Source organism: Colletes gigas, unplaced genomic scaffold, assembly GCF_013123115.1.
Source record: "Colletes gigas isolate AHSC1104 unplaced genomic scaffold, ASM1312311v1 Colletes_gigas_Sc00012, whole genome shotgun sequence".
Classification (NCBI taxonomy): Eukaryota; Metazoa; Arthropoda; class Insecta; order Hymenoptera; family Colletidae; genus Colletes; species Colletes gigas.
The window spans coordinates 8524258-8549264 of NW_025106641.1; the positions used below are offsets into that span (position 1 = coordinate 8524258).

The 25007-nt window shown below is 40.9% G+C and overlaps 1 protein-coding gene and 1 non-coding gene across 2 annotated transcripts in view; both read right to left on the reverse strand.

The window, feature by feature from the left end:
* LOC122399111 (neurexin-1) overlaps nt 1-25007 on the reverse strand; it is a 455816-nt gene that overhangs the window by 10601 nt on the left and 420208 nt on the right. The window contains exons 21-23 of the mRNA XM_043399529.1: nt 5367-5608; nt 4808-4925; nt 228-401 (exon numbers count right to left, since the gene is read on the reverse strand). Coding sequence (XP_043255464.1) covers nt 228-401; nt 4808-4925; nt 5367-5608 — 534 coding nt within the window. The remainder of the gene's footprint in view (nt 1-227; nt 402-4807; nt 4926-5366; nt 5609-25007) is intronic.
* On the reverse strand, nt 3938-4043 carry LOC122399274. The gene has a single exon (XR_006259259.1). It is a non-coding gene; the product is annotated as a U6atac minor spliceosomal RNA (small nuclear RNA).

Consider the following 25007-nt stretch of genomic DNA (forward strand, 5'->3'; position numbering starts at 1 on the left):
GGTAAACGTTTCGATATTATGCAAGTCTTGGAAATACTCCACCGGCGCGAGGAGCGAGCATGCACTAGTCACTAGGAAGTGAACGAGAGGAAACCGTGCACGGAAGATCAATACCAGGGCGTCGCGTGTTCACGGGGCGAACTCGAGTGAAAATCGAGTGTCCTGAGCCAGCGGGGGGTTGAGTGAAAAATTAAAATAAAAGGAGGGAAAAACAGGAGAAAACGGACCGGTGGCCGACGTGACGAAGATCTCCTCGGTGGTGACTGGCTCCCCGGATCCTTCCTCGCAGTCCTCCTCGTCGTCGCACGAAGGACGTTCCTGGATCTTCTCCTTGTGGTGCTTCGGCCTGAACGTCGTCGGCGACCTCGTTGGCGCGACGTAAACCGGCGTTATTATGTCGTCTGCGAACAAACAGTCGGTTCCGTCATTACCAGCGAAAACTGCACGGTGGAAAGAAACGCCGACTAATGTCTATTTAATGTTGCTCTGAATCAAGATATCCAGTTAAGTACTTCTGCTATCGTTTAGCCATTTATTCTCAGAACTGGAAAGCTCGTTCCGCGAAACGTGCAACGTCATCTATTTTTTAAATACGAAACAAAATCTACTGTAAATTAATCTATGTAAATTGATGATACTCTTCTTATCGAATTTTTATAAGATCCTAGCTATGTATGATATTATAGATTTTCATAGGAAGAGAGCTTTCAAATTATTTTTGCTTGCAGCTTGCAGCTTTGTTCCAAATTTTGAAAAATTCATTAGCAAGTGGATCCATGCAATAATCCAGAAACCATTTAATTCAACATGAGATATGAATGAAATATAGTTTTGAGAAATGGCGATTGACAGAAGAAGAACTCCAGTTTCGTTAAGAAAAATGTTCGACCAAAACACTCAAGCACATCTTTAATAAATCTTTAATAAATACTCAAGCATTTCGAAAATTGTTAGACTACTCTTAAAATGGGAGGTAAAAATATCGTACTCCAATAACTTTGTCCCTTTACCCAATTAATTAATTCCCGAAAAGTGGCCAATAATTTCTTTTTTGAGAGACGGAATGAAATTCGTGTAATGTAGGTTTAAATAAATTTGAATACAGAGAGGATCGTGATTATTGAAATTGCGTTCCACAGTGTTGTATTCGAGGCTCGCATAATTTTCGCGCGATCGCCCCAGCGTTTGCGTCATCGGGGGTATGTAACGCGAAATGAAAATGCGGTTATTGCGAGAACTATCGAAAGCCCGGGGAGAAACGGTAATGGCGATAGAATGCACGTGTGATTGGGAACGTTTTGTTCGCGGGCAGCGATACCCGTTTTCCTTTGAACTCAATCTCGCCGACAATTTCGTTGATTTTCAATTTTGTTCGAATCATTTTTGGCACGTCGGTTTGTCGCTGAATCTATGTCGAATAAAACCGTTGATTTCCACGGATCGTATTGATTTTGCTATTTTTACATTGGGAATATTGCATTACTCTAGTTTCGTTGTACCGGAAGCCAATATGAATTGGAATTTTTAAATACTGCCTTTATTTGCGATCTTATGGACTTTATTTTAACTGTGGAAAGGAAATATTGTGTTATTGGATCATAAAATTTTACGTTTTTAAAATTATTTTCGCCTTTTTCGTTACTGAGACAATTACAGAATTTCAGAATTTCTTTTATTACAGGAGTTAAAAAAGGAAAAGTTTATGAATTAATAACTGATAAAATAGACTAGTATTTGCTGAAAACGTTCGATAAAAATGCTTGTAACGACTAACGAGATTACGTCATAATCTAATTTAAAGCTAAACGTACAGACTTATAAGCAATTAGCCATGTAAGTTCATTGACAGGCATTTAATATGGAACAAGGGACCAAACTAGATTAAGAATTAATCCTGTTATAAAATTGTTTACATTTTACTGCAACAGTTGCATCCGAATAATGGTTAATACTGTTCAGAAATTTAATTCCAATAGAACGTCACGTCAATTGAATTCCAATTATGAATTGCAATTATATGTTAATTAACTTTTCGATTAAACGAACGCTACGAATAAGTCACTATACATTGTATTTGTAATTCGTTGCTTGTTAACTCTAAACTAAGATTAACTGTGAAAGTTTTATGTAATTATAAAATGGTGCATTTCGTCCATAAAAAAACATTAACCATCTTCGATTTACATTTGAACGAAATGAATCTCGTTAGTCATTATTTTCTTCACACGAAAACAGAAAAACATCTATGAAAGATCTCGCGTGTAAAAATACACGATCGGTCGCGATCAACCAGAACGCCGAATGTATTACACAAGCCGTGCGTGATTTAAAACAATTAAGCCCGTTATCTGAACAGTTTCGTGACTGTATTATACATACAGCAGAACGACCAGCGTGTCGTTCTTATCTGAAATGTGTACTGGAGGGAATTAAACAATTTTTTTTCGCGTAGATATCAACACAGCTTTACGAAAATTACTTGCAAGTGATATAAACAGCGAAACAGAGATGCAAACAAATATTTCCATACGATGATAAATGCAAAATGTAAATACAGAGTTCTGCGTGCGGGAATCCCCTGGTCACGTTTATCGAGTGCGCACGTCGAACGCGCATGGGCGTTCGCCGCACGCTATGCACTGCTCGATGTCTATAGCATTCTGTGAGAGCTTTGGTCGATCGTTCATATGCTCGAGAAAATAAAAAAACATAAACGATGCAGCGAGCACAGATAACTGCAACGACTCTCGATGATAACGAACTAAATATATCGTTGAAGAAAGTTTCCTCGTGCAAAAAAAAAAATATTTTCCCGTTCGATCATCGTTCTTGACGCTTCGTCTTACGTTCGTCTCGTCGTGGGCGTGTATTTTCATCGTCGAAATGTCACGGTACTGAAATAGCCAGCTCCCCACGGGCGACAAAGTCGCTTAATCGCGCGTCTGTATATTAAAGGGATGGTATTAATTCAGTTTTTAGTCAGCCGGAGAAGATTTTCGAACCGGCCGGCAAACATCGCGAGGAGGTCGACGGGAAAGAGAAAGGTGGGGGGGTCAGGATCCTAAATATGCAAATGAATCGAAGATACAACCGAGCAAACATGAAGACGAAAAGGTAGCATGCCATGCGATATGCGAACCCGATCGTGCGTATGTTCTCCTCTGTCCTACGTCGCGCCACTCTCGACACGAAACGCTGTTAACGATAATAATCGATACGACTATCGATTAAAAATAAAAGTTCGAGCAAATCTGTATGCAACGGTGCCTTACGCAAATTAAATCGCGTAAAAATCCATCAATTTTGAACCATCGTTCTCTTTGCCCAACTACGGTCCTGAAAAAATCACCTGCAAATTCCTACCCCCCCTTTTTAAAATAAAATATTTTACAATATGCAAAAAGTATACAAAATCATTATAAACAGTGATATCTTTTACCATTGGAATGAATTAAATTGTATTTATTGTTTTTATAAAATATCTATTGAAGGTTTGTATTAATAATAAATGTTTTTTAACTATATATAAAATTGACCCGACGAAATCCAATGCCCGAATATACATTTGCCCTCGAGGTAATTATAATTCTCGTTTAATTCCAGTTTTCGTGTCACGAAAGAAAATTAACAGGTTCCCTTTTGGCCCGTAACGATTGAACAACTGGGAGATATTTAATTATTTACGCAGTCGTTATGTTATTGTTTATAATTCAAAGCATGAAATTGTTTAATTTGTCAGATTAAAAATGGGATTTTAAGGTTTGAAACGTTGTTACTGAATCTGTATACGTATTTACGTATCACATTTTGGACAATTCGCAGCATTACGTGAATTAATAATAAATTAACTTCATTTTACATTGAAAATCAATGTTTAACGCGTAACGAAATGCAAGAATAATCAAGCTCCGAATAATGGTTTTCATCGAATGAGAGAAAAAAAAATGTGGTAAGAGCCGCCAAAGGCGACAGTGCCTTACCATTTTATGTGTGTTCCATCCTTGTCTAGGGGAGTGCTAAACGTCTCTCCTTTCATACTACACAGTAACGTAGCGCGTTCCGCGCCGTTATATACGAACCGACTAGTGGTGCGACCACTTGCGAGAAAACGCTTCCTCGAAAATAACTCGAATACGATTAATCCAATCTAAACACCACCAATACATTTTTTTACTCCACATGTCATAATCTATCCCATCATATACTTTTTTTACTCGATTCGTTGGAATTAAAAATCTTTCTATATATGTATATACAGCGGTACGTTATTCTCGATGCAAACGTACAGGCAGCGATTTATCATGAACGAATAAATAAAAGACAAAGAATACAATTTTTTCGTACGAAGCTTCGTTTTTGAGAAAATCAAGTTTGAAAATGCATCAGGCACACGATCGATAGAACACGAACTTGGCTGGCGCGTCTGTTCACTTCTGAAGGTTTCTACTTCTATCGACGTCCAAGTATAATTCTATGAAACATGATTTAACCGAAACTTCTGTTATACTTTGTTTCTACTTCTGTGATCTCTGTCGTGAGCATACCCAATACATTTTTAAACTCGATTTATGAATACATTCAGAAACATTTGGCAACCGTATGGTAAACGATTCGTGTTCATTGATTTTCTTCTTTACACGAGACGTCATGCGGTAAATTCGAAACGTGAAAAATTGGCCAGACAATAACGTGCACATAAATTCTCCACGCGTGGCGGATGCTAGATGAAATGCGTATAAGAAATTCCCCCGCGAGGAAACGTGCAGAAGGAATTACTTACGCCCACGGAAACGTTACTTACACTTACCGGAACCAGACTCAAAGATTGGAGTGCATTCTTCGTCCTCGTCGTCGGCGGTGCAGCCACTTCCGGCCCCGGAAAATATGAGGTCGTCCATGACGCCTGGAAAACCGGACGCTGGTGTCTGCGAAGGAATAAAAAGAAATGAATATTTATCACGATGAAACGACGTTTCGGACGAAATTCGTGATCGTCGAAATAAAATAGAGAAAAATTGCAAAATTCAATTAACACGTTAGTTGCTACGATGTACTGAAATATTATTTACAATTAAGGAACTCTGATACTCGTAAAATTGTAAATGACGCTGTTTTACTTTTTATTCGAAAGAAAATTTCATTTCATTCGGTCTTTTTATTAGTAAAGATCTTCTTTGACACTGAAAAGCCTTTCATTCGATAATTCTTGCCCTCAGTACCGAAGAGACAATTCAATTGGAAAGTATTTTTCGCTGCGAAGAGAAAGTGTTTTCTAAAATCAGAGTATGATAGTCAACATTCAGCTCTTGTACTCATTTCTCTGCATTCTTGGTAATACCATCGAATATTTGTACAACTCGGTTCACCTGTTGCATCCTTTGCAAGGGGGCTGCACGGTCCAACAGACTCCCAGCAGGTAACAACTGGACGTCCCCTTTCGAAGTGATTCTTCCATCCTTCGAGGCGGCTAGCTCCAAAATTCGGGCACCGTTCACGACCAGGCCGGCGATTACGCCCAGAAATGGCCTCTCCACTCTCGCTTTCTCGCTGTTCCACCGACCACCGACTTCGATCGTCGACTGGCTGTTGAACACCGTTAGCTGGTGACCTGTTGACGACGATAAAAATTATTAAAAGTGTCAAAATGTCTAGAAACACTAGCATCACATCGGTTGACACCGTGTTCTTCACCGACGAATTACGATGATGATATCTATTTGTTCATCAATTGTACATTGTTATTGCAAAGTCGTGATTTAACATCCGTTATGGAATCGGGATATTGTATACATTGGCCAAAAAAGCTCCCCTCGTTCGCAGGTATAATTTCAGATATATTTTATTTAGATCCTACAACACCAACTCTTCCTTTAACATTTATTAATAATAGTATTCCTTACATCACAGAACTTTTTGACATCACAATACTTATAACTTAAGACTATTAGTTGGCTCAACAATCCAAAATAAAAAATATTGACCTAAAACTGCAAGCACATCTTCTCTGTACGTGTATAACGCAAGAAATTATAATATCCTTGATAGGAAGAAAAATTAAGTTACTAAAATACGAAGATGTTCGTGTTCATGTTCATGTTCATTTAATTTAACGATGCTTAGACTAGCTAACGTTTTTCTTTCACATCGCTTGGTTCTCAGGTTACCCTTTTCTTTATGTTATAATACACGAAGATGATCGTTTCAGCGGTTGACAAATGTTTTAGTTTGACCGCTGACCAGGCGAACAGAAGTCGGTGGGTCTGGCATGGGCAGCCAATGACCACTGTCCCAATGTATACCTTCGAGGAAGATGGGAGCGAAGGTATATAGCATCCCAAGTCTCCTACTCCTTGGGATGGGTTTGCTTCGATTCCTTTCCCTTTGTAGGGTCTAAATTTGGTTGGTTTTGAGAGCAGGCAAACATGATCCGCGTGGAACTCCGTAGGGCTCGAACTGCCCTTCGTGAGATGAAGCAGGCTCGTTGGATTACGTGCAGGCAACCGCACGCGCGATAAGGATACCTTCTTCGTCGGCTCGAAGCCCCATTGTACACAAATGTCGGATGAAAATCGATCATCTTCTTGCAAGCAGAAATAACAACATCAGAACGATTTCGAATCCTGGCTTCTTGAGTCACTCGATTAAATAAACTATTATGCACCATTTTATTATCGATGTCCGTCGTTTTCAAAAATGTGTACCAGTTCTGATGCAGTATTTTGTGTTCTTACTCGTTCGAGCGAAGAAACACTTATTTCTTCGAATCTGTTAAGGAACGAGAACACCGTTGCACGATCGATCTTTCCGGATATGTATACCTATTAACCAGGGACACCGACCAGGCCAGCATGGGCGTCCCGGAGGTCCCGTGTTCGTTAACTCGATTCAGATTGAATTATGGTTTATTAGGGTTCGTAGGCAAATAATTTCCCTCTTACAAAGGCCCTTATACATTTTAATAATTTCTATCTGCTTATTCCTCTCATTTCTCTGTATTTTCCTAATCACGATTAATTGGGAAACAACATAGTATAAATAAAAAAAAATTTATCCAAATTTTCTACTACTATTTTAATTTTGTGTCTACGTCTCTGTTTTACAGAGTTTAATTTGTAGTTCCTCACTGACCTATCCAGTCTCGAGTTATCGCGTTTCTCATACGTCCTCGCTTTTCTCTCGATAGCTCGAACCGGGCAAATCGATCGGCAGAGATCGATAATGCGGCTATTTTTTTATTAGGCGACTAGAAACCGAGGGACGGGATGCGACCGGAATCGGGTACGTTCGATCGCGGTTTCGCTCACGTGACCAGCCATGGGCGAGTTAAATATCACCTGGTAATAGGAAAGCAACAAGAACGAGGTGTCTAGCTGAAGGGATACCAGGAGGCATTGTTGCAAGTCGGGGATAATAAATAAAGAAGATGGTCAGGCAGTTAAGAAACTTGCGCTCAATTGTGTCAGTCAACAGTCAAGTTTCCTGAGAACGGGGCCTAGAAAACAGTTATACTCGACCTGGTTAAAATATGTCGGAGTAGAGACAGCTTGTAGAAAAACCAGACAGCAGAAATAATAGAAGATAACAAGAATAGAGACGTTTGGTGGGGTATAGATTGCGAAGAAGGCTGGTTAAAATGGAAAAACAGGCGTAACATATGGAGAAAATCAGGGTTGAAAGAAGATTGCGTCGTTAGCTGACTTTACGAATGAGATTGCAAGAAAAAGTAACACAACCACAATTTAATAAAACGTAAATATAATTAGAAATGGATACATCACAAAAACAGGCAAGCTGATCAAGTCAGGAAAGATCTAGGAAAATTTAGGTTAGCAAGTGACAAAATATTGATAACAGAGATTTAGATACAGACCATCAGGATAAATGAAACAGTGATATTTGTCTTGATGAGATCTGTTGGGCAATAAATTCAGATAAGAAGAAATCAGCACGAGGTTAAGATGAAATTGATTACAAAATATTATCAGAATGTCAAAGCATACTCTTGCTTAATAAGTCTTGCTTATAAACAAAGATTGAGTTGCATGAATAGGAAGGTCTGATCTTATTAGAAAACCCAGGAAGAAACCCGTTAAGGCCAATCAGTCCAGCAGTTCTTTATTTGGATGTTTAGAGTCCCACATTAGATTCTATCGCATCGATTATCCATATTACATTTTGTTCTTACGATTGCACAAATACTTCAGGATTGTTTTCATCGCATTCCGTTCCTTTTTGCTTACACTGCACCGTTCGCGTAGGGTCGGCTGGACAATAATTTTGGCGAGTCGAGAAAAAATGGGCCTGGCTGACAGGTTTATCAGGCTTACAGAAGCTACCAAGAGGACGATGGCTCGTTGCTGTTTTAGGCACCGCAGCAATGGCCTCTCCAGATCCACGAACAGCTCAGACAGATACCTCGAGACTCGGTGAAAATTCAAACGATCCTCAACATTCTTAACAGAGGTTTAATTGTTAAGATAAGTAATATATTGGATTATGAAGCAAGAAATAAGAAATCAATTATTGCGAATAGTAACGAAGTTGCAACTTATTAAATCCGTAATTGATTATCACCAACATCTGTCAACTTTCCTGTCGTTCATTTTCTTTTGGCTTTATTATCGAATCTTACATTTTACGACTCTAACCTTCCCATCTTTCATATTCCAGGGCTCACACACGTTGCTGACTATCGCCAACATGGACGCCATCTTGATAAACATACAGGAGGCTCCCTTTTTAACCTCCAGGGTTAAAATTTCACTCTTGCTATCAAACAATGACTCAAACGAGCATTATTTTATTATTATTCATTATATACTATTTATTCACTCCTTTTTTATCCACAAAAACACATTTACACGACTCATTTACAAAATCTTCTCGAGTTCCAGCAAGTTTAGTTTTTTATTTATAAGGTGCATAATTGCTAACATACAGGACTTTCGCACCACTTATCAGGTTTACAGTTTTCTCACATCGTATAACAAACTTTTTCAACATTTCTACAAGCCTTATGAAAAACATTTTTTATTGCTCAGTTTTCCTATTTCTGTCTTTTAAGTTATTTCTCCTCGCTCTCTGCTTCTATTCTTAACTCTGTATTTTGGACGATCACAATTTTAACTATATAAAAAATCACAATTATCAATACTTTCTCCGGTCAAATCTCCGGGTTGAGCGACTCATCTTTAGTTTGATTTCTCTTCTCGTTCATTTGCCCACCACATTGCTTATACTATTTTTTACAGCGTTCTCAGGTACTCCCGAGCATCGCGAGTTCCAACGACGACGCTTTTTTTCTTCGGGCACCGGCACTTGCTGACCAGGCATAGTGAATCTATCAGCGTAGCATAAAAATAAAGTTGGTCGTTCGTCGGTCCGCCGTGACGCGGAACGCCAGCAGGGACGCATGTGTTGGCGCAGCACGCGCTCCATTTTGTCGCACGTGTTGACTAGCGAGTGATTTCCCTGGTCAATTACGACGGAACCCAAACGCTAGCGAAATTGCCGACCGCCTGGCAGGTGTTCCCAGAAGATAAGCGTGTCATTCACGCCGCATTCCGATCTGAAGAAGTCCAATAAACTGTATCACTTTACTAGGAGAGCAGGAGAGCCGTGGGTGCGTCCGGGTTCCCCCGTTACAACCGAACGCCGAGAATTTAGGCAGCCACACCTCTTCGTCGAGTGCCTGATTCACAGAATCCCTCACCGAGCGATACGTTGAGTCTCGTGCTTTTTAATTGCACCTTTGTCCTCCAATCATCGAGCAACGGGACCAGTAACGAACGTAAAGATTTATTACCGTACAACTGAACGTATTTATTATATTTTTTCAGTGTTTATTGCACGTTTCTGGGTATAGTTTAACAATATAAACAATGGATTTTTATATATTTTTATTAGTATTATTGTTGAAATTATTTTGTCTTCCGTGGAAAAGTGAGTTGACATAAATTGGGATTACTTTCTAATAATATGTTAATATCAGTGAAAGTGTAATTTCTCTCCGATCGAGCGACGACTTAGTACTTGTGGATCGTAAGAATTCGATGATCGGTTCGAATCGACGTATGTAGCAGTCGAACGTGTGAAATCACGGTTGTTCGACGTTTTGTAGCAATTAGCTCTTGCACGACATAATCTAAATTAATAAGTAAACTGATAGGGGAGTATAGAGGGCACGGAGGTGGTCAACCCGAAAGTGGGTTAAGGCGTTTCGTCGCTTAGACAAGTGGCGCATTCGGCTAAAATGGATCAGGAGACAAGAATCGGAACGTGCGGACTGGGCCGCCTAATCTTTCGGCGCTGCCTTGCGTGAATTCCTGAACCGACGTTTCTCGATAAGGATCCTGTTAACCCTATCCACACAATGCCTCACGAATTAGTATCAAAGATAATATAATAAAAAACAGAAAAGCGGTACAAATTCCCACAACGAAGATCGCAGAGTTTCGACGAAACAAGATTTACCGTTCGGGAAAGAATTTATCTTCGCGAGAGAGATTAGGAAATGCTCGTTGACGCCAGTTAGCTCGATAACTGATATCGATCAACCGTCATGGAGTGTCCGAACGATAAAAAGCGACACGCGTCGCGATAACAGGATTACAAAGCACGCGAAGTGCGTTTAGGTGCCCCGTTCACGTCTCGTGCGTACAAAACGTTGCTACTCCCATCGCCTGGGAATCATCGATGTTTCCCACACCCAGCGTACGACGCCGTGGCATTCCTGGTTCCCACCGTAAAAGCGGTGTGAAACCAGACGGTTCCCAAACGTAGTCCGTGGGACCGATGCCCGCGTAGTAACCCGCGTTACGATTTCGATTATTTGCCCCCTTTCGTTTGCCATCGCGTCGCATAACAGGAACTGTCGCTTTGCTCGCCGGTAGATAAGAATCCAAACGATAAACGTGTTCTGGGAACGAGTTACGAGACGCTTATGCAAACCTCGTGCCCATTAGGGCAACTGTCTCGGTAATCGGTTAAAAAACGATAATACACTGGTACGATACTCGATGATTTTAGAGACCTTATTTATTTACAATGTGTGCTTTAACGACGGTATCGTATAACGACACTGTCTCGAATAACAAATTGTACCTATAAGCAGATAATCGATAAAGATAGCAAGCTTCGATGGCTTCAATGGCATTATGGGATCGAAGTACATACGAATTAATGTATTATTATATCGCGGATTACCACGAATTATAAATTGTGCAAGTAAATAATCGATCAAGTTGCCGATAGCTTAAACGGAACTCTCGAATTAAAAGATTAATGAATGTATTACTATACGACTTGTAAATTATGTGAGTAAATAATATATAGGTGTCGTTTATATCTGCAACGTGACTCTGCAACCTTGTAATATCGATCTAGTATTGTTTCTAAAAGATATTGGTAAATACAGGTATTATTATATATATATAGATACAAGAATATTAATATTTGCTCTATCTATTAATTGAATGATTACGTTCGAGTGCGGCTTATAACACAATTTAATATCATCATTAGTTTTGTACGATTCCTGGTATAGATTTTCTCGAAATTCTGATAGTCGATCGATTGAACAATGATAAGTATCCAATACAGGAAATATCGATGCAAAACGATGCAATTGCAATTCCACTTGATAGACGCAACGATGAACTCACGGAAAATTTAAAATCAGAAGGAAACAGATCTTGTTATGCCATTCAACTTTTTCCTGTATCATTTTTTTCTATCCTCAACGTCATAAGAAGTACGATCTATACAAATTGCACAAAGATAGATCAAAATGGCGTCATACATAAAATAAATTTACTCGTCAGAAAGGTCATTCTATATTAATGACATCGTATCATTGCATTCGTGCTAGTTTATCACCAAAGTAATCGTAGCAAGCGTCGAGCAGCGGAGTATAGGGAACGAGCAAGAGATACGATAGCATCGCTATAGCCGCAGGTCGTAGACTCGTCTGGTGGCTTCCGAATGACCTTGAGAATTGAAGGCTGTTCCTAGTGCGAGCGCGACTGGTTTAGGAGAACTACTACTTCGACGTGTTTGCCTGGTACTTCTAAACACGTCGCTTAGATCAACCCTAACCTCTCTTACGTTCTATACACGCGTACCGTGCACGTGGAACGTTGAATGGTCTCGATACCAAACTTCCGTTCAAAACTCTATTTTTTTTTCCATCCACAAAGCAAAGTTAAAACTATTAAAACGTCGATCGAAGACTATTATTTACTCTATCATAAATTGTTAAAAAATTACCGATTGTGGTCTGGGTTCGTTGGTCATTAAAAGCATTTCTAGGTGAATTACAAAATAAGAAGTTCAAAGTAACATCGCTACCTTGTTTTTTAAATTAAAATCATTGGTACTCCTCTTTCGTTTTCCATTTTAAATAGAAAGGTTAAACGTTTCGAAACGAGCAGAGTAACGATTATTTTATTATCATAGTCGAAGAGACGCGTTCGGGATCGAGGAGGTTAACAGACGATTCCCACGCCAGGGAATAGAGGGGCCATAAAATCGAAATCGGATTCAACTCGACTCCGTGGCACGGGAGATCTTCGCGGTCGGGGGATTTCAAAAACGTGAGAAGTCTACACGGCCGTGCTCGAACAGTTTGGGCATTCGATACGCATAACCGCGACTTTCCCATGGCACGCTTTCTCATGGCGGGGGCACAAAAAATAATGAGATTTCGGCGGTTCGTGGAGCCGCTGTGAGAACGAACCGTGAGAAGATGTTAAACTTGGGGCTGAATTCGGTACTTCTTGTAACAGGTTACTAGCAGAAGGACGTTAGTCGTCGAATCGGTCCTTCGAGTTCCTTAAGGGGGTAACCTGGTCTAAACATGGGAAAAACAACAACATTTTTCCGATCCTAAAAAAGGAAAACTGTTTAAGGTATCGGTTTCAACGCTTGCGTAACAGTTTCGAACGAACGTTTACGCAATCGTCGTAAATGTACCGCGACGAGGTGAAAGCGCAGAGGATTTCGACGTCGGGAAAATGGCTGGGTGTCTTGTCTGCACGCCATAAACTTTATTGCGGGCCCAATCGATCCCAGCGTCCGGCGCCATCGCGCGAAGCAAAACATCTGGCTCGCAGACGTCGACCTACGGGTCATTAGACGACTGGTTTTCTGCACTTTTCCACGTATGCATTTTACTTATACTCGATGGCCGTGCAACACAATTTTATTGAGGTCTTCAATCGTGACAATTAACACTAGGTTTACGGACACTCGTAGCACCTATTTTTATTGGTATTCGCTGTGTTGTTATAGATTTTATTTTTTCTTAATAAGTTGTATCACTACATTACCCATGGTTGTGTTTATTAAAAATCAAAAATTTGTAAGAAAAATAGGATGTAGATCGAGAAATTTTTAGGCGAAATTGAAAAGTTTCACATCGTTCTAGAAAAATTATTTTTAGTTGCAGGGGCCAATTACAATCATTTTTGGTGAATACACATACATCCGAAATCCCACTCATTTTCGAGAAAAAAATTGAAGAAGGTATCCAAATTTTTCGGCGAAAAAAAAAATTTCAAATCATTCTGGAAAAATTATTTTCGATTGCAGGGGTCGATTACAATCATTTTTGGTGAATACACATACATCCGAAATCCCACTCATTTTCGAGAAAAAAATTGAAGAAGGTATCCAAATTTTTCGGCGAAAAAAAAAATTTCAAATCATTCTGGAAAAATTATTTTCGATTGCCGGGGGCGATTACAATCATTTTTGGTGAATAGACATACCCCCGAAGTGCTAAGCACTTTCGAGAAAAAAATTCGAATAGGTGCCTAAAATTTTTGGTGAAAAAAAAAATTTCAAATCATTCTAGAAAAATTATTTTCGATTGCAGGGGTCAATTACAATTATTTTTGGTCAATAGACATACCCTCGAATTCCTACTCATTTTCGAGAAAAAAAATTCTGTTTTGAAAATATAATGTGTGAGAAGTGTTTCTCTCATAACTCTTGAACAGGTTGAAGGATTTTAGTGTTTCAAAATCCAATGAACGCGTATTTTGACGAAGAATATTTAGAAATCCTAAAAATGTTGGAAAAGTTCTTTCTTAACCCCGTAAAGTGAGAAAACCCCCATATAAATGGTCCAATTCCTCGTTTTTATCACTTCATGTAGGTATAGTTCAATTATCCGGCATATTTGATTTTCCAGCCCCGAGTATGCCGTATAATAATAATTTTACTATATATTCATATCGTTACATGAATTAAATTCAACATAAATTGCTGACAAATAATATTTATGAGTTCTGTAACATCAGATTTAGAATCTGAATGAGTCAAATTGACGCGTTACGTAAAACCTAGTGTTAAGAACAACCCGAAAGTGCGCCTCCCTCAAATTCGTTGGACCAACGGTTGATTTTCCTGTATAGAGAATCTATCACACCTGTTCGATTCTATTATTTCTAACTGAAGTAACACGTGGACGAGAGTGACGTGGTTATGAACCTGACGAACGACAAAGGCTGGTTTAAACTTTAAATCAAATTAACTTTCGCCCAATATCGCATCGAGCGTTACCTCCTTCGAGGTCCATCGAGCGAGGATGGTGGTGCACGGGGTGGATGGACACAGGTTTCAACCAGCTTTGCTCGTCTGGTCTCCTAGTGAATCTGGGAATCCGTTTCCCCCGAAGTCGCGCGGATTCTCACGATCATGGGAACGCTGCGTCTCTCCGGCGGTCGGGAACCGCTGGGAACTGGTGTCCCGTGGGAAGCTTTCGGCGACAGCTAATCGTAAGATCGCGAACGAGGAGGAGGAGCACGGGGGCAGACATCGGCTGAACTCTTTCGTCGGGCTGAACGCCTACTACCGAACCAGATCGCTCTGCTGCTTCCAGGGACGGACTGTCTCACGCCTTCGGGGCAGCCTGTGGGAACGCGTCGGGTTCCTCGGGAACTGTTCTCGAATTCGTGGGAAAATATGTGAAACGCGCGCTCGACGACGTGGAAATCGTCCTACGACATTCGCGTCACGCGTCGAGCGTGATCGTCTTGTCGCGCCGCGAGTTCTTCGGGCCGAAGGACGTTAGAAGCCAACGAAGATGGGGCGAAAAGATCCTTGGACGCTCATCCAAGTCTATATTATACCTTAAAATAGCCTGTTGTCTCGTAGTTGGTTCATCAATGCAAGATTTCTGGGATTGATACAATTGGTTGTCCTCCACTGTTAAATCGAGTATTGCTTGAATGTCTAGGTTCAGATTTGTAGGTCCAGAAATCAGAACTTGGCCTTAGTAATGAAATAATTATCAAATAGCTGCTTTAAATTGGTGATACAGATGGTCAAATGCTTTCGAATGCATTCTAGCCCTATTTTTTAAACTACAAACGCTCGTCTCTTTGCTTATCCCTACGCAAGACCCTTCACCGAATTCATGATGCAGGGTTTCCCATCGATCAGCCTCAAAATCCCCGGCCGGCGGTGTCGTCCAATTACGCGCGGAGGATTTCCTGGGCGATAAGAGCGAAACTTTACGAGCGCGTATTCGATTCCCCGAAGGGGTCGAAGACGGGCACGATGATCTTCGACACCGTAGGGGGGGTTAAACGATTCGAAATCCTCTATTAGGTGACGCGGGTCAACGTGGAAAGGGGGAGCGACGGGGGCGGACCTAAAACGAGAAGAAAACGAGCGGGCCAGATAAGGCGGTATCCTCGAACGAGGTCGCACGCCGGGCACCAGAGGATGAGCCTCGCTTCTGAAGCCAATTAAATCGTTCCCACGGGATCGGCACCGTGGGAGAGTCTGTCCAGGAACGCGAGAACCGGGGTCCCGGGACGGTCAGGACGCCATGCGACTTTAGGAAGTCGTTGTCGTCGAAGGGCGATGATCGTCGCGCGAGTGCGACGCTCTCTCCTTCGTTTTTGTTGTATTTTTTCTCCCCCGTTTTGCGTCCCGTCCCTTTTTGTACGTTGGGTTTCACGGACACGCGCTGCCACGGAGAGGGAGGCGTCAGAAGCGTAAACCGTGCTCGCGTGAGAACCCGGCGAGGACTCGTGGGAAAACGGCGGACGCGCGTGGCGCTTGGCGCATCAGGATCGCATGAGGCCGCAGGAACCTCGAAACCCCGAACGCGCCGCCGCCACTCGAGCCACCCCCGCGCGGGGTTACCTCTTCGTCGATCGACCCCTTGTCCAACAACGACGAGATCTGCCTGGGAAAATGACCGGTTGCTATCGCCACCGACTCTTGGAACTGGCTTTCCGGCTAGTCTCAGCTCGCAGCGAAGCAAAATCATGGCGGTAATCAACGGTCGTGTATATTAAACAAATTTTTGCGAGATTCGTTCGCGATGACAGGCTGCAAATTATTAAAATGTAGGAACTGTGTATGCGTTTGGACCGGGGAAACGTTATCGTTGGCATCGATGAGCGAAGTGTTTAGGTTTAGGCTGAAATTGCGTTCGAATGTCTGTTAAAGGGGTTCTGTAAAAGGGGTTCTCTTTTGTGTTAAATAGTTATAGTAATATTAAATAATATAGGTCACATAGTTACGTTTAAAGTGTCAGAATATGACCACCGCCAGTTAAACATCCCTGACATTCACACAAAAACGACCAATGTTTACCAATGTAATTAGTTAAATATTCTTTCGTCTTTTCCATCGACGAAAGCTCAGGGGCAAGGGATTGACTAGGAGTAAATAGGGCTATTGGTCAAACATCAACAGAGGTCGGTTTACGACCTGACCCCGGAGGCGAGATTTGGGGCACGTGCATTGTGTTTGCAATGCTGGTTTGCAGACTATTCAAACGTAGGCGTGGTTAGGGCATTGCCAGCAGGAAACGCCGACCATCCGGACATTAAGAACCCTGCTTTATTGTCAACCATCTTGTTTTATGGTGGACTCTGCTTCTAACGAAGCGAACAAGCACGGATTCGCCATTGTTAACCGAAGCATTTATTACTTTTACTTGTTACTAGCACTTCTACTTGTTAGTTGGCTTTCAATTTTATTGTATATTTAAATAACAGTTTACCAATGTTCTCGATGAAAAATATTTGTTTATTATTACCGTAAAAGATTTTAAAAGTAAAAGACTCCTGGACAAAATATTGGAGAACCTCCATACCACGACGTTGCGTAACATTTATTGACATCTGAAAACGAAGTTACAGTATCAATTATACAAACGGTAACAACATCGAAGGGTCAGAGTTCTGGGCAGCCATTTTCCCCAGAGATTAAAAAGGGGGAATGGAATGCACGACGAGTTTTCGAGGACGCGTAGTTCGCAGCTGACCGAAGGTGTAACATGCGTTATTCGCGGCGCGCCTTATTTCAACGGAGACGACAACGACACCGCCTCCCGAGATAATCTTTGCTTCGAAGGTCTACGAGGTGGAGAACCAAGGGGGAGGGGGGGGAAAAAAAATGTCGAACCGTTAAATCCTTGGCATCCTCCCTCGACCGGTCGGCCGTGGAAAAAATTTCACTCTTGTTAACCGTCTGCCGAGTCGAGTCACGGCGTGAGAACGTGCCTTCGAAGGGACACCAACGCTGAATATTTCCAGCAGGGTTGTATGGCCACAAAGAAGGTAATATTCTTTCTTAAGGGTTTCTAGCGTGAGAAGTTTGTGTGCCGATGTCTCTGAATATAGAGAAGGTCTTTAACGTCGAACGCTCTCGGTTGCTTTTGTCCCGGGAAGACGCCGAAGTCTTAAGAACGAAGATAAATGGTTGAGCTTCGAGTTACTAGGGTCAAAATGTTGAATAGGGTAAAAAATGGGAATAAATCCGTGTATCGAAGATTAGGTCAAGTAACTTGTCCCACATTTATAACAGAAGATCATAAACGACGAGAAATTCCTCTGTCGAAATTAGGTAAGGGTTTTGGGCATATCGCCCACTAAAGTGTCCCATAAAACTGTCTGGAGAAAGAATTGTCTGGTTCGAAGAAGAAAACATATACAGTTCATAGATTATTTTCTTTCTTTAAGAACTCTATCTAGAATCCACTATCTATATTAGCTGAACAAATTCATGAATACTTTTGGGGTGATAGCGTTGAACGTCCTACACTGTATAGAATCCAATTTCATACCTGATCGATAGCTTTTCCATTCTTGAAAATACCCTCTGTAAACAACTTTCGTAGGAGAACATGAAATCGACGAAAGTTATTCACCTAGAGAGAGAATTAATTTGAAAACTCTCATTTCACCATTAGAACGTGCGTGAAAGTTTCGTGGATTGTACCGACGTCTTGTTTCCATAGCATATTTGGGACGGGAAAAATGATCAGACGGAAAGGGTTAAGGATTGAAGACACTTGATCTCGTTTTGGATCAGGGGAACATACCATCAAGTTTCTTAAACTTTTCCGGGACATTCCGAGTCCAGGTCTATAAACGAGGGTCGTCCCTTAAGGATTTAGCGGTTTCACGGGCAATTTAGCACTCCATTCATCTTAATATCTTATGTCAACAGACGTGCCAGGCTAGTATAAAGTCTTTGACAGTAGTTGCTCGAGAAACTTGAGGTTTTAAAGTGAACAAAATGTTAAAGAATGCAATAGTTTAATTTTTTCGACTACTTTCATATGGAAATTTCATTGTACTCCTGTTGTTAGTAGAATTTCTAGTCACCTCTTCGAAGGTGTCTTTGAACATTTTATTGCTTCTTCTTACACAATGTACTCGATAGAACACAGTTTCTAAAATGTAAAAAAGTTGAATACGAAGTACCCTGTTCCCACGTCGTACGCAAGAATTCATTGCTGGTCGTTCGAAGTTATTTATTTGTATACAAGGGAGCCAACATCCTAATATGCAAAACAGGTTTCTCAATGTGAACACCTGTTCCCTTCACAATGGGACTGCACTTGCTTGGAAATGTAAACAGAAAACCGGTTTGAGTTAAACACGTTCTACCCGCTGGTGCCGGAGTTCAAGGGGTTGAGGGACATCTCGCTGCTTCGTTGGTCGCGAAGAATAGGGGATCATGTGCCTGCAGGTTGACACTAGATGTTTGGAGCACCCTTTTCAATGCCGAGGACTCTGTGCAGTAAAAGGCACTATACCCTGTGTAGCGGTCCCCTGTCCATTTAAGGAAATGAGTTTAGTAAACAGAATTCGTAGGGTAGCATGACGTATTTAGAAGTTCCTCGCTCCGAATGCGCCATTTAATACATGTTTTCACATATTCCACTTGGAAATAATCTGTTAATCCTCGAGTGACAGCAATGGAGATACTTCATCGATCTGGCCAAAATTATTCTCATTATTTAATTAGTTTACTATGCATCTACTTATGATATTTGAAGGCTTGAGGAACATTTGACTTTTTGATTTGATACGACTTAATTTTGTTAACAAAATTAGTTCTCGAGGAGGGATGTTAAAGAAAAAAAAAATGGATGACTAGGATACAAAAATGGGTTTAACGTACGAATGTTAGATTAAGTAATTTCCATTGCTTGGTCTCGCAGTCAACGTGGTAATAAGATACGAATAAGTCCAAAATGCAGGATATTTTCCCTCGAAGAAAAAAGTATAATACGAGCAGATAGATCGGAAAGACAGAGCCTCACTATTGCCAGCGTCGTCAGAATAGGAGACCATGGCGCGGAGGGTCGTTGGAAGTCGGATCACTTTACAAGGGTTTGACAAGGGTCCATTCTACCCCCGTAATTTGTGGTTTCACGCCCATTCAAGGAAATGAACTTCGTAAACAGTTGTTACAGGACGCCATAAGGAACTTGGAGGTACAATTCGAAGCAACGGTGTAAAGTGGGAAATATATACCCCGATATTTTTGTCAAACATTAAAATTAGATCCTATTTTAAAAGAATCTCCCTTCAAAACATGCTGCAACAAATAAATCAATAAATGTAATATCAAGAAGTTAGAAATTAAATACATAATATCAAAAACGCCAATGTTAATTTAATATCAAGAATTGATTTGTTAGTACCTTATAAACATATTTTAATGATAAAATATTACTCACAGTTTAGTTAAAAAATGTGAATTAATAGGGCTTACAGTAATGTGTAATATAAAATAATATTTATGTATATACATAGTTTGTTTCGGATTCTATCGTGGCAATGAGAGAAACAGAATTCGAAGTTTAATTGGTTTTCTATTTAGAGCGTCCCGTCAGCTTGAAAGGGTTAAGGAAAGCCTCACTATCCTCGGTTCTCCGAGACTAGGAGAACATGCATACATGGAACTCGGTTTAAGATGTTTAAACATCTGTCGCAGGTAGATACACACCTACCTACAGCCGACCTTCCCCTTTATGGCTTCGTCCCTGCTTGACCCTCGGGTGGAAAGAAACCAATTTGGTAAACAAGCCTGCTAGGGTACTATGAAACACTTGGAGTTGTGCTCTGGTTCGAACTGATCCTGCCACTGAAGTTAAGGATAAATATCCTCGAAGACTCCGCTTTCCAAATATACGTAACAATTACGTACAATTATTACTTGCATTAACCTGTTAAGTCTGTGAGACTTAATTTTATAGTCATCGTTGCATGTAGTCCTCGGAAAGAAGTGCCATGCCTTAAGTTATAGCAAAGTTATCGAGATCGAGCAGTCTGTTTTTCTGTTGCGCGATTTTTTTGGAGAAATAGATTTTGCATGTGGGATCGAGGCATTTTATATTTTGAATTGAGACCAAATAATGGAACTATCACGTCTAACATAGACTCTAACCAATTAGAAAGAATACCAGAATTGGTACGATATAAAACTTCCAGAATTATTAATTAGAAACAACAGTCAGTTAATTTAGCGCTAGCTTTGAGTAGGAAACTGACTGTAGGAGTCTGGTTACATGATTTCATACATGTTAGGTGCGTGTGTTATGGAAAGAGTAGCTAAGAGAATCTCACTACCTAGATACGCTTCAAGACTAGGAGATCATATGATTCAGAGTCCTAGATATCGAGCGCGTCATAGACGACACATTCCAGACAAACACACTCTATCGGGGAACGTATAAATAATAGCAATATAATATCTGAAGTTCTAGTTCAATTTCATCTATCATGAAATACAAAATAATATTTCGTATTCTACTGTAACCATTCCCCGAATAAATTACAATAATGTTCTCATTGAATTATTAACGAGAATAAAACGCATTGAAAGGTTTGACGATAATTATGTCGATTAAAACGCGCAGTGGTTGCCGCCACAATTTTTCAGAGCATTTTTCAGCGGATATCTGACGAACTCCATCGACCAGAATATCATGAGACGAAGGAACTGCATGGCTCGAGTAAACGTCGGAGGCATTTAATTAAAAATTTATCCTTCGATCTCTACTTAATTTTTTGTACGAGTTATTAAGAGATCTTCGTCATCGAGCGAACGCAATTCATTCCGACACGAGCATTCTAAATATAAATTAACAGTAGATTTCGTATCCGGGTGTTAGGAAGGATTAGGAAGCGCTGAAAATTCGACGCGGATCTCTAACCTTAAATATGTCGCTCTAAACATTCCTTTGCGCGTCACGAAATTGTCGACGCACTTTTGTAATTTCATATATAAAGCGAACAAATACAATCGCTATGTGGTGGATACATGTAATTACACTTGCTTTCCGGTGGAAGACATTTACATAGGTGTTTATAATTTGCATAAATGTACATTTTCATGTAAACACGATAACGTTGCTCACAATCTTCGCTACGGTTTCTGGCGCCATTGAAAGCCCGTAGAACGTAAAATAGGAATAAAATGCTTGTAAATTAAGATGATTGCCCATCACTAATTAGTTCCTTTTTTACCTCTATATAGATATTTTAAAATAGTTTTCCTTGTTGGAATATTCAAATATTCGTTCTCTGCCCATCATGTGTGCAGACAGACTGCAATGAAACGACTCCATTTTGACAACCGCGACTCCGTTGGCTTGCTTTCCTAATTTTTTTGACCCATCTGAGTAGAATATAACTCCTCATGTCCATATTAATCCATACTTTTTCATTATCTTCTTGTGTAGCACTCCCCCAATTATTGCCCCCTGTTTCAGTTTTCAGTGTTTGTTTGCATTCAGCTCTGTGACACCAATTGTACTTTTTTCTTACATCATTTAGTCACTTTACATCCAGTACTATTACACCACATTCTTATAAAAACCTCACATAGTCATATAAAGATTATCCATAAAATTATCAGTATCGCCCCCTGCAGCAAGACATGTTCATTACATTTAACGATGCCTACAGTAGCTAACGCTTTTCTTTCACATCGCCTGAACCTGCAAGACGGCAGTATCAGCCACAGAAAAGGTTAATTTTCGACGACTGCTTATCAGGCTCCCATGAGATCCACGAGACTTCTCGTGCCGCGAGTATCCGTCGACTTTGGTCGCTCGTCCTTCGGAAACCTCCATCCGTAACCACGCGTACCCTCTTTACATTCAACTTCGCGCGGTGCGTTGTACGAGAAAGTCACTGGCGTGCCTGCCCGTAAGCGCAAATCGACCTTCCGAGTTTCTCGATCCGCGAAAGGGTTAAACTCGTCGAGAAATCTGGTACCATTTCGATCAGGGAAATATGCGGGTCTAGGAAGTCGCTGCACTCGCAGTCGGGTTCCCGGCTCCTTACCTGGAAGGTGGGGTTACCCAGCCTGTGACAGGTTCGTTGCCCCGCCCCGCGATCCGGGTGGGATTTTGATCGAGGCTCACCTGCGGTCCTCAACTTCCTCCACCGCCAACCCCGACGATTCTTTCCGACCGACCGCGTCGAAACTCGTTCTCGAGCAGGTATACGCAGACTCCGTGGGAGTGGCAATCGTTAAATTTCGATGGTTTGTGTAACACCATGGCGGTGTCTTGGCCGAGAATTTACTTTCAACCTGCGCCATGAGGCACTGGCGGCCCAGGGCTCCATGTTCCTCCCCCACAATTCGCGCACTTTGCTTTCTTTTCTCATCTTCCGTGTTCCCTTTCATCAGAGTTGAAGCACTTTCGCACTGCTGACACCATTTTTGCAGATGGCTGTATTTTAAGCTCGCGAAACATTGCTTTACGTTGTCCGATTGCTCAAAGATAACCAATTTTTGAAAGGGGGAGGCTTTCACCTTTAAATTTTACTAAAATTAGGTCTTTAACCCTTTCTTTTAATTACTCCAATGACGCTACGTTTTGCTCTGGTACTATTTCTTCTAATTCCTCCACTTGGTCGTCCCAATCTCCTATTATCCCAATCTCTTTTGAGTTCTCCTGGGCACTGTCACCTTAAAAACTTCTTTCTTTTCGCATCTCCTATTCATTCCCAGCTCCTTCCTCGCGATTTCTCGGGTTTCCGGAATTTTTTTCATTTTCGTATGCCACTATTCTGTTTATCCTGATCTCTAGTTGCGCCAACGTGCACTGGCGTCCACCACAATTTGCACGCTTGTCTAATTTGTAGATTCTTCTAAAAAGTTTATTATAAAAATCACACATGTTAATACTTCCTCGCCTGATTCCCGCACCAGCGATGATGATCGGTGTCATCGACAGCTAAAAGTCAATATTTTATAGCGCTGGGACCAGGGAAGTAGGCGATCTCAGGAAGTTGTCGTGGGCCTTCTTCGGGGATCTCGAGGTCCCCGAAAAAGAAGGAGTTCCTGTTCCCCAGATTGTCAGTTTCAGTTTCGCCACTATACACTCTCTACTCAATGACCCGTGGTCTTTTCCGTAATTGACAAAACTTGGTGCTCTTGTACAGTTTTCATAGAAGTTAAAGCATTTAATGCATTTTTTTGACTCTGCCTTCCAGTGATTTTTAAAATGACCGCATTTCAGGCAGTTCAAATATTGTTTTAATCCTCTCACGTATGGTTAAACACCTAAACTCACACTTCCGTCGAACATACTCTTTTACTTCCAGCATTCTGAGGTCTCTGCTGGCCTCTGCTGACCACTGCTGACCACTGATGACCACTCCTCATATTTTTGACAATGTATAACGATTACTACGGGCTACTGCCAACCTCTCCCAGCCTCTACTGGCTTTTACTGGCTTCTGCTTGCCTCTGCTGACCACCGCTTATATCTCTGACAACGTATAACGATTACTACTGACTTCTGTCAGCCACCGCTGACCTCTGCTGACCACTGATGACCACTTCTGACACTTCTGACAATGTATAAGGATTAATACTTGCTACTGCTTGCCCCTGCTGGCCTCTGCTGACCACTCCTGCTACTACTGACAGTGTATAATGATTACTACTGGGCTTCTTCTTGCTTCTGCCAACCTCTGCTGGCCCCTGCTGACCACTACGGACAACAGCAGAGGATTCCTGACAACTTCTGATAACATATATATGTATTAAAGCTCTGTATCATGTAAATCTATAGCAATAAATGATATAATTTCAAAGAATTCTATGTGTTCTCATCATTTTTACCTTTCCTTTACTCTCCGAATCATTCCTTTAGTTATAAGATCCGTACAACCTCTTCCCATATCATGTCCTCTTGACAACAAAGTCTAAAATGGACCCAAAACCAGCACCACCATACTTATGGTCGATAAGGGATACTTATTCATTTATTCAGTAAACGTTAGCTCCCGTACTAACTGCCAAATTCAAAAATTAACTTTAAAATTTTTTTTTCTGTAACCGTCACTCTCGTACCTGCTGGCAAAATCGAGAATTCATTTTTTTCGTCAAAAAATTTTTGCTCGAAAGTTTCGCCGATTTCCCGATTCTGTTTTTAAATTTTTTTTTCTGTAACCGTCACTCTCGAACCTGCTGGCAAAATCGAGAATTCATTTTTTTCGTCAAAAAATTTTTGCTCGAAAATTTCGCCGATTTCCCGATTCTGTTTTTAAATTTTTTTTTCTGTAACCGTCACTCTCGTACCTGCTGGCAAAATCGAGAATTCATTTTTTTCGTCAAAAAATTTTTGCTCGAAAGTTTCGCCGATTTCCCAGTTCTGTTTTTAAATTTTTTTTTCTGTAACCGTCACTCTCGTAAATCGGCGAAATTTTCGGGCAAAAATTTTT